The following is a 10,358-nucleotide window of genomic DNA, read 5'->3' as shown; positions in this document are numbered from 1 at the left end:
CAATTTATCATTCTGTTATTATTATTTCACTCATATACCCCTTAAATGGAGTTTTTAATGCTAATATCATTCCTCCCATAAATATTTCCATGTGAATCTCTAAAATATGTTATCTTCTTTTTAACATAACCACATTACCAACAAAATTGACAATAATTTTTAGGCCTCTGGTAGAAATGTGAGTTCACTAAAGGACTTTCATACATTTTTCCTTAGACCATCTTTTGGGAAAAGAAATAGAACCCGGAATAAGCAGAGTTCAACCCTCTGATTGGCCTTATTTTTAGAGTCCGGGAGGTAACCGGCCTGAAGGTACCGCGTGCCCACATCACACCTTCCCCACCTGCTGGTACTGAAGACCATCACGACAGCATACACACTCCCACCGCTGTCAGGCAGAGCTTCCCGGCAGAAGCAGTATTTAAGCTGGGTTTTGAGGGGGTTTAGGCGTTCATCAGGTGAAGGTCATTCTATATTTATAACTCCCAGCCCCACCCCCCAAAAGGGAGGGAGGCGAGTATTAGCGGATTCAGAATTTCCATACTGGAGAAGCTAAAGGAGGAGTTAGAGACTGGATTTAAGGCTTCCTTTATATATTAAGGACATTGCTATTATATTTTAATTTACAAGTAAATAAAAATAGCAAAGTTTTCTTCAGGTGCTTTTAGCCATATGGTGGTCACATTAAAGACCATTATTATTTTTATTATTGCTATTATTATTTTATTTATTATTTTAAATATATTTTTGTATTTATATATATTTGTTAGTATATTATCTTATATTATTTATTATATTTTATTGTTGCCTATTATAGTTTCATAGTAGTATTATCGCTACCTACTAGAGTTTACTTGAAACAGTTCGGGCGGAGGCTCACGGAGATGAACGGGGATTGGAGCTTCCGCGCCCCCTCCCAGGCCTTCGGAAGGGAACGCCTTGCCTTCTGCCACCGACGGTATGACCTCCCAGGAGTGGATCGCACTGTCCTGACTCCTCATCTATTTCCTACGGTGGTTTCTCCCACTAAAGCTTCTACCACGCTCCCTGCAGCGTTCTACCCATTCTGACGTCTCTGTCTTGCCCGCTCGTTTCGCCCAGGAGCAGACACCCGCCCTGACCTCTCTACTTTCTCCTTGAGTGGTTTCTCCAAAAAGCGGATCGCCCCATTCTGATGTCTCCCTTCATCTCCCAGTCGTTTCTTCCAGGATCCCTCTCCCTTGATAATGTCTCCTCCCCGGCTTCCCTGTTCCCCAGCGGTTTCTCCCAGCTGGGTGCTGTATCCAGAGGGCAACTTAGCTTTTCTAACTGTAACGTAGAGCTGCGGACCCCACCTCCAGGACCTTCCTCCTCCGGGAAGCATACTCAGACCAGGACCACGCTCCTGCCTTCTATGTAACAGCCCCTGCCTCGCTCTGTGAAACCGGGCGGGAGGCCGAGTCCTCCGCTGTACGGAATGGATGCGCTCCCAAGATGGCGGCCCCCACGAAGACGCCCCGTATGGGCACAGCCATGTGTTCCCATAGACGCCTCTAACGGAAACTACGCAATGTCCCTAACTGTGTATCTGCGCATCTGCGCCATGTTGACTGTTGGCCGAATATGGCTTCCAACGTAATTCAGAGCATGCGCCCTACCAACGGTTTCTAAGGGGAGGTGCTAGACGTCCGACCGGAATCGAAAACGGTATTCGAAGGCTTTTTCGCCGCTAGTGTCAGAAGTATTGCCACATCTTAATGCCGGAGACGTCTCTGAGATGATTTTGGTTGGTCGCGATTAGGGATTCTGTGGACTCAGTAACAGGGGGGTTGTCCGTGGAGTTAGGAAGGGTGGTTCTGGGTTCTGTGATAGGGGTGTCTCTGGCGTCAGTTGATGGTTGTCTGTGGTAGGGTCTCTCGGGTCACTTGTGGAGCTCTATGAGGTGAGTGTTTGGTATTTGGGAGCCAGTGATGGGAGTCTGAGGTCAATGGCCGAGGGCCTTTAGGGTAAGCTGTGGGGGTACGTGGGGTCTGTGGTCATCTTGCTTTCTAATCTGAGTTGAAAGTTCAGCTCATCGATTTGTCAGCCTTCTCGTATAGAGACTCCCAAGATTTGGAATGTAGCATTTTCTCAAACTAAGTGGGTTTTTTTTTTTTAATTTTAGTGGGGTTTTTTTTGTTTTTTGACCCATGAGTTATTTAGAAGTGCATTTTTTTGTTTCAAGTAATATCTGTGGGTAATGAAATTGAAAACTTGTTTTATGGCCTAGTGCATGGTCAGTTTTCATAAATGTCACATCTATTGCATAAAAACAATGTATGTTCTCTAATTGTATTTTTACATATATAAATTAAGTATATAGTTAATGTATGTAGTTATCTTCTCACACCTTATTTTGTATGCTTAATTAATTACAGAGGAAGGTAAACGACACACTGGAAAGGTAATATGTCCACTTGTCCTTCTGTCAGTTTCTGCTTTACATATTTGAACCTATACTATTAGGAACAGTTATGTGTGTTTTTAATAATAGATATGACTAAATAACTCAAAAGATGTAGCAATTCAAACTTCCACCAACAATTTATAAAAGACCTCATTTTCCCAAATGTTTCCCAGCACTGGATATTGTTGCCTCTTTAAAGTTTTTTACAATTTGAGAGAAAATTATATCTAATTGCTCTAGTGCAGTTTCCTGTTAGTAAGGTTGGCATCTTTTTAGTTAGTTGTTACTGGTTTCCTTTTCTGTGAGTATTCATATCCTTTGTGCAGTTTTTTCCAGCCTTATTGATCGCAGTGATTGCTAGGTTTTTTTTAACCTTAGAAATAACCTGTTGTCACATATCGAAAAGATTTTTTATATATCTTCATTTCAATTTTTATAGTGTTTTAACATATTATTAGGAAATATCACTTAATCAGAAATATCTATTATTTCTTTTATAGCTTCTGAGTTTCCTCTCATGTGTAATAAGATCCCTTCCACTCCACCACGATGTCATATAAATATATGCTCCTAAAGTATATATTAAAACCCCAAAGAATTTGTGTGTTGAGTAGTGTTGGAATTTGTCTACTTAATAGTGTGTGATGGAGATCTAATTTGTTTTGTTCCAGGTGGATAATATAACTGTCAGTGCTATTTATGGAATGAATGTCTTGTGCACACTCAATGGATTACACTTTTGTCACATATACTCGTATTGATGACTGTTGTCTGAATACATATTTTTTTACTTGTTTTGAATACGTTGGTTTTTATATTGTTTTAATATCTGATGGTGCATGGTAATTGCTGATATTTATTGCATGATTCTTGTGTGCCAGGGAGCTGTGAGTACTTTACAAACATCATGTCATTTAATTTTCATAACTATGTTCTAGTCGTTTTCATCCTCATTTTGAAACTAAAACCGAAGTAACTTCTTCGTGTTCTCATAGCTGAAAGGTGGCAGAGCTGCAATTCAAATCTGCAGTAATGTACTCCAAATCTTCATGGTTTTTCCTATATTTTACCATGACTAATACCTGTTACAGATTTTGTTAAACTTTATATTCTCCACAGCACTGGTTCTCAGTGTGACCACACATCGAGACCTCTTGCATCAGCATCATCTGTGCAGTTATTAGAAATGCAAATTCTTGGGTCCTACTTTAGACCTACTGAACCAGAAACTGTGGGGGTGAGGCTAAGAATTTGTAACTGTGTTTTAACAAGCCTTCCAGGTGATTTAAATTCATGCCCAGATTTGAGAATCACTGCCCTGTGGTTTCTAGCTCAGAGACCTGCACCTTGGCATATCCAGGAAGTGTTTATGTGGTGAATGTTGAATAATTAAGTATATGAACATTGTCTTTCTAGGTTTTTTGGTGTCTCTGGGGAGGTCGTGGCTCAGCTCTTCTTCCAGACTCCAGCCCATCTTTTCCCAGCAGCTCCACTTGAGCTCACAGATGACCACTGAGTTTCAGCCTCCTGAGAGAATAAGGGTTGAGACCCAGTGTGGCCATGCCAGCTGAGTGGACCTCACCCCGGAAATCCCCAGCCCTAGCACTAGGGGATCATGGCAGTTTATGTAAGGTGAGGAGGAGGAGTCCCAGGGGTGGGAATTCATCCTGGGAGTACATATCTCTGATCTGTCACCAGAGCCTCAAGGAAGAGGCAGATGAGCTATAGGAAGCAGCCAGACCCTAGAGCTGCTGCTCCTGAAACAAATCTTGATCTTCCTGACAGGATTGAGCAGTAAATGGGTAATGTCTCCATCTGTAGAAGCCAACCGTAGAAGAAGTGGAGGGGTGGACTGTCAGGGAAAACTGTTATTTTGTCATCACACTATTGATCTTTTGGCTGCAAATAGAATTCCTGGTTAAAAATCACTTTTGTGTGGGATTTTGAAACTATTTCTCCATGTCTTCCTAAACTGTTCCTAAAAAATATTTTTTCTATTCTCTTTTTGAAATTGCTGTCTTTCAGATGTTCATTCTCCATTTTTTTCTCCACTATTTTCTGTTTCTTTACTCTTCTTCTTTATGGTAAACTTTTTTTCCCAGCCCTCCTATTGAGCAGATATTACCGCTATCAACATTTTAATTCAAACTTTTAATTTTCAAAAACTCTAGTTTATTTTCTAAATATTCTTGCTTATGAGCATTCTGTTTTTATTTCATGGTACAGTATTATTTCTTAGCCCTCTGAAGATACGGTGATAGTTTATTAGGAATAGTTTATTTTTCTGAATAGGCAATACATAGTTCAAAAATTAGAAAAATATAAAAAGCAGCACACTGAAAAGTATTATGGTGAAAGAAATTCAGGAGAAAGATGGGACTGTGGTTCACCTACTTCTGTCTCCCACCTGCCTATGTCTGCTAATGTAGGTGACCAGTTTTATTAGTTTTCTCTGATTGTTTAGTTCTGTATGCAAGTAAAAACTACAAAATTTTACAAAATGTGGCAAACTAGACATACTTTTGCACATTGCATTTTTAATGTTTGTTTGCTAAAATACAGAACACGTAATGAAAAACACAGTAGTGGACATTATTATCATGCCTTCCCTTTCTACTGGATACACGAATAATAATAAGAAGAATTTTATTTCAGCATTTTAGTCAAATGCAGTGAGGGTCCCAGCTGAATCTTAGTGAACCTCCCTCCACCTCTGCTGCTGTTGAGCAGTTTTATGATTGGGTATCTTAATAACTTTTATCTAGAAGATAGAAAGAATGGAGTGAGGCTAAAGCTATAATTGGTAAAGAAGGAACAGTCACTTGTATTAGCCAGAATAAGGAGATGTTTGTTCACTTTGGTGGTTTGAACAATGTTCTAAGTTTTGTCTGTGCTTGGACATGATTACAGAGTAGTCTTGGTTTTGTTTTGTACCATGATGGTCACAGTGGTCTTGACTGATGTTGGTGTTCTGTGAGATTGTTTTTGTATAACACCGTGGAAAATACCATGACTTGGCCAATCCTGCTAGGCCAGCTGCTAGCAACACTGAGGCCTAACTGATAGTACCAGGATGACTCTCAGCTGTCCCTAGCCGCTTTTGTTGTCATTTAAAAGTAAAGGAATGGAAAAAGATTGACTCAGAAACAAGAACCAAAAGAAAGCTAGGGCTGCAATTTTAGGAACAGATCAAAAGGAATTTAACATGAAAAACACCGAAAGGGATGAAGAGGGATGGTTCATATTTGATGCCCAAACCAAAGACAGTAAAACAACTGGAAATTATGAACATAGGTTCAGAAGTCAAATGTATTAACGAACTACATTCAAGAGTAGATGGAAACAATAGCTTAATAGTGTTTATCACAGGGAAAGATGTGAAGCAGATACTGTTTTCTCATTCAGCAGCCCACTTCAAAGTCAAACAAGTCAAAACAAAAATAGTAAAATATCTAAAAACAAACCCCCCACTAAATATCAGAAGCTATAATATATATAGCAAAACAGTACTCAAAAATAATTTGTTTTTTAATTTAATTTAAAAAATATATATATTGAATCAAAATTGATTATACATATTTTTGGGGTTGAACATTGAATGTTGATTAAATCAATATTATTAGACAAATCGTAATTATTTTTTATACCCCTTGTCCAATCTCTCCGCTTCCCCCATTTCCTCCCCCTCCACCCTCTAATTGCCCTAGATTTCTTCTCTCCTTCAGAAAGAATAATGGTTACTCTGTTAACTTGTTGCCTAGATGATCTGTCCAAAGCTGAGAGGTGTGATCAGGTTCCCCAATTTTATCATAGAGCAGGTGCTTCTTCTGTCACTCTGAAATGGATTTTGTGGAAAGAGACATCCTCTTCTTTTCTTTGTCTCTGCTGGTGACTCTTCTTGTCTGAATGCACTCCAGTGGTTGGCGGACCATCTGCGTGGTGGTTGTGGCGTCTAGCCCCTTTCGCGGCAGCCATGGTTATTGTTGTGGCTGTGGTGGGCCACTCATGTGGAGGTGATGTTTTTGCTATGCTCCTTGGCACTGGCGGTCTGCCTGGTTGTGGGGTGTGTTTGGTCCCCTTCTCCATGCCTCTAGTCCCTGGGCAGGCCCCAAGGCTCTGGTGCCATGCTCCTGGTTGTGGGAGGGGTGGCTAGTCCCCTTATCCATGCCTCGGGTCACCAGGCGAGACCCAAGGAGCTGGCTTGGTGTGCCTGGTTGTGGGAGGGGTCCTGTCCCCTTCTCCATGCCCCAGGTCCCTGCGTGGGCCCTGAGGTGCTGACATGGTGTGCCTGGTTGAGGGAGGGTGGTCTGGTCCCCTTCTCCATGCCGTGGGTCTCTGGGTGGGCCCCAGGGTACTGGCTCAGTGTGCCTGGTTGTGGGAGGGTGGTCCAGTCCCCTTCTCCATGCCCTGGGTCCCTGGGCGGGGGCCAAGGTGCTGGCACGGTGTGCCTGGTTGTGGGAGAGAGGTCCGGTCTCCTTCTCCATGACTCAGGTCCCTGGGTGGGCCCTGAAATGCTGGCATGGTGTGCCCGGTTGTGGGAGAGAGGTCCGTTCCCCTTCTCCTTGCCTCGGGTCCCTGGGCAGGCCCCAAGGTGCTGGCGTGGTGTGCCTGGTTGTGGGAGGAGGGTCCAGTCCCCAGCTCCATGCCTCGGGTCACTGGGCGGGACCCAAGGCGTTGGCTTAGTGTACCTGGTTGTGGGAGGGAAGTCCAGTCCCCTTCTCCATGCTTCGGGTTCCTGTGCTGGCCCTGAGGCACTGGTACAGTTTGCCTGGAAGTGGGAGTGGGGTCCAGTCCCCGGATCCAAGCCTCCAGTTCCCAGGCAGGCCCCAAGGTGCTGGTGGTGTGCCTGGGCTGGAACTAATTTTTTGTCCTTTGCTTCTAACACGGGGGAACTTCCTGTGGGCACCAGTACTTGAGCTGTGTGGTTGTTTAAATTGCTACTTTGCTGCTGTTTCCCTAGGGAAGGTTTTTTGTGCAGCTCAGGGTTTAATGGCTGATCTTATAGGTACTTCCAGCTCTCTAGAGACCTGGTGGATCTGTGTTCTGTAGAATCTCTGATCTGGGCCTGAGTTTTCTCATCAAACTGCACCCCATGCAATTCTGCATTCCTGACCATTCTCCTCTGAGTGGTCCTGTGCTGACTGGGGGGCAGGTTGGCTGTCCTTGCTGTGTCCCAGTGTTCCCCAGGTGGGCCCGTCTCCCCCACCGCCCATGCTGCAAACACATCTTATGGGATGGGCCCTGTGCTGGTCCCTTGCAATGACTCACTGGCCTCTGAATGGCTCCCTTTTTTCAGTTGTTCTGGCTCCTCGCTCCTGCGTGAGTCCATGGGAAACCTATCAGTGGTCTTGCTGTCCTGGGGGCCGCCAAGGGCCTTTTCTCTCCTGCCACCTCCAAGTAACTCCATCTGAAGGGCACAGCTGCTGCTTCTGCTGGCTCCTGCTCCATGCACTCAGCAGCTCCAGGCTTAAAGCCAGCCACAGCCCGAAATGCTCAGAGCAGCTTTTTCTTTCTCTCATTGTGGTTTCTCCCGCCTTCATGAACTCTGTACGTCTCTCCTCCTCTTTCCCTGAGCTCCAGCGGCCCTGGCTTGGCTGATGTTACATTTTAAAAGTTGTAAATTTGGTTGATTTGTGGGAGAGAGTGACGCTGGGGACTGTCTAGTCTGCCATCTTGACCAGAACTCAAAAATAATTTAGAAAAATAATTTATCTCATATAAGTAAATTAAAAAATCTAGATGAAAAGGATGAATTTCTAGAAACTAGAAATATTAATTTTCCCACTAAATCTTTAATTACTGTTTACCACATTTTCATTTCTAAGTGTTAAGATTTTCATTTTAAAAATCCTACTTTTGGCTGGCCGGTTAGCTTAGCTGGTTAGAGTGTAGTGTTATAACACCAAGGTCAAGTGTTCAGGCAACCATACTAGCCAGCTGCCAAAAAAATAAAGGATAAAAATTAAAATTCTACTTTTAGTAAAATTATGATTGTAGCATTGGAGAGATTTATTTGCTTTTTGGAATATCATTAAGGATTTTTTTGTTTTGTAAATTTTATGTTTAATATTTCTGAATATAGGCACTTGAAAAGAAATCTTTCCAGGATATAGAATTTGATATCAATAAGATTTATATTGTTGCAAGGTTTTTACAGTGTTACTAATTTTTTTACCCTTTTTTTCCATGGGGCTGAGAGATATTATTTAAAGTTTCCCAATGCAAATATATTTCTATCTGTATTTTCCTGTAGTTTATTTTTATAAATTTTGATGATATGTAATTTGTTGCAGTGATAGTAATGGCTTCCAAAATTCATTTTAAATTATGTCTATGTCATGTTTAATATTTTTTCCCTGGAATTCAGCTCTGTCTAATAATAAGGTGGAGGCTTTTTCTTACTTTCTGTTGACATTTCCAGATATGCCTTTGCTAATCCTTTTACAAATGTCATTCTTCGGAGTCCTTGTGCATTTTTTCTGTATGGCAGTAGAAAGATGCATTTTATGTTGTGTTTTTGATATGGGCGCTTCTTTTATGTATCTTTCAGTATGTATTGTGTAATTTTGCTTTGTTTCTGTGTTCCTTCTGGTAATTTGGAAGGTATGGATTCTTTTTTGTTTGTTTTGTTTGTTTTTAGTGTCACCTTTATAACATTAACTTCTTGAACTATTGTTTAAGACATATCTATTAAATTGGTACTGAGAAAAATGATAAAACTTCTATACTGACAATTCAAGGAGTCTTTTGTTTGTTGGATGTTTTAATTAAACTCTTATTTTTTTTTCTCTCTTTTCCTTTAAAGTCCGTATTTCCAGTTCATGCTGCTCACTTGTCTTTTTTTTTTTTTTTTGGCCACCTTTTGTGTTTTCTCAGGGTCTTTTGCTTTCAGGAAGACCGTCATTTCTCTGTTGCATTTTTTTCTATTTTACTTTTTTACTGAGTTCTGCCGATTTATTTTTTAAAAATTTACATAATCATTTCATTAGCCTATCTGGTTTTTCATTATTTCTTCCTTAGACTTTTATATCCCTAATTATTTTAAGTAGTTATTTTAGTGAATTCCCTGAATTCATGGTGGATATTTTTTCTTCTACTGTGTGACAATTTATTTCCAGTGTGTTCCTCTTAATTGCCTCTCTCTTTCTTTCATTCTTTTAGCTTATTGTATTTTTTTGCATATCAGTTGTTTATTATTACTTTTGAGTGAGGAAATTTCTTCCTGAACAAACTATTAGATATTCGTTTGGTGAGGTGTCAAAGCTTTATTTCAAGCTAACATGACATCTCGATTCCCCATTAAATTCTTGATGACAAAGGGTTTGGGGGCTGGGGGTTCAGTGTGTGTAGGGTGTGAATATGCAAGTGTATGACAGAGAAAAATTAAGAGCACATGTATTCTTCTCAGGTATATAGGGAACATTTTCAAAGAAATGACTGTTTGAGGCCCCATAAATAAAATCAGTACATCACAAAGATGCAAACTCTAATCTCTGAACACAGTTAAATGAAGAAATTTAAAAAGTAGCTTTCACGCATCATAGTTTTAGAAATGAACAGCCACATCTTTAATACTTTTTCTCTCCACATCCTTCCTTTATGCTCCTTCCCTCCCCTGAATTCAGTGACCTGCCCTGTACATACAGTTTCTGAATCTTCTCCACACTAGCTCTCTATCCAGCTGTCTCATGTACATCCTCATGTGTGTCCTGTCACCTAAATCTCAATACAAGGGGACTTCAAAAAGTTTATGGAGAAGTAGAATTAAAAGATAATGCTAATATTTCTGTGAACTCTTTGAAGATCCCTTGTACATACAAAATTTAAGTGATTATTTCTTGTCTTCCCCCAGCCTCCTTCTCTAGTCCTTAAATCTGTCTATGGCACCAGAATCTGCACAGTTATACAAAACTGATAACTAAGAATTATTTCT

The 10,358-nt window shown here is 41.0% G+C and overlaps 1 protein-coding gene across 1 annotated transcript in view; it reads left to right on the top strand.

The window, feature by feature from the left end:
- The first annotated feature begins 1,684 nt into the window (after positions 1 to 1,684).
- Positions 1,685 to 10,358, top strand: part of LOC134388641 (zinc finger protein 585A) — a 29,521-nt gene continuing 20,847 nt past the window's right edge. The window contains exons 1-2 of the mRNA XM_063111844.1: positions 1,685 to 1,765; positions 3,842 to 4,057. Of these exons, the coding sequence (XP_062967914.1) occupies positions 3,986 to 4,057 (72 nt within the window). The 5' untranslated portion in view covers positions 1,685 to 1,765; positions 3,842 to 3,985. The remainder of the gene's footprint in view (positions 1,766 to 3,841; positions 4,058 to 10,358) is intronic.

The sequence above is a fragment of the Cynocephalus volans genome, chromosome 10, assembly GCF_027409185.1.
Source record: "Cynocephalus volans isolate mCynVol1 chromosome 10, mCynVol1.pri, whole genome shotgun sequence".
Classification (NCBI taxonomy): domain Eukaryota; kingdom Metazoa; phylum Chordata; class Mammalia; order Dermoptera; family Cynocephalidae; genus Cynocephalus; species Cynocephalus volans.
The sequence above is the reverse complement of the archived record's forward strand: the minus strand, read 5'-3'. Positions and strand labels throughout refer to the sequence as shown.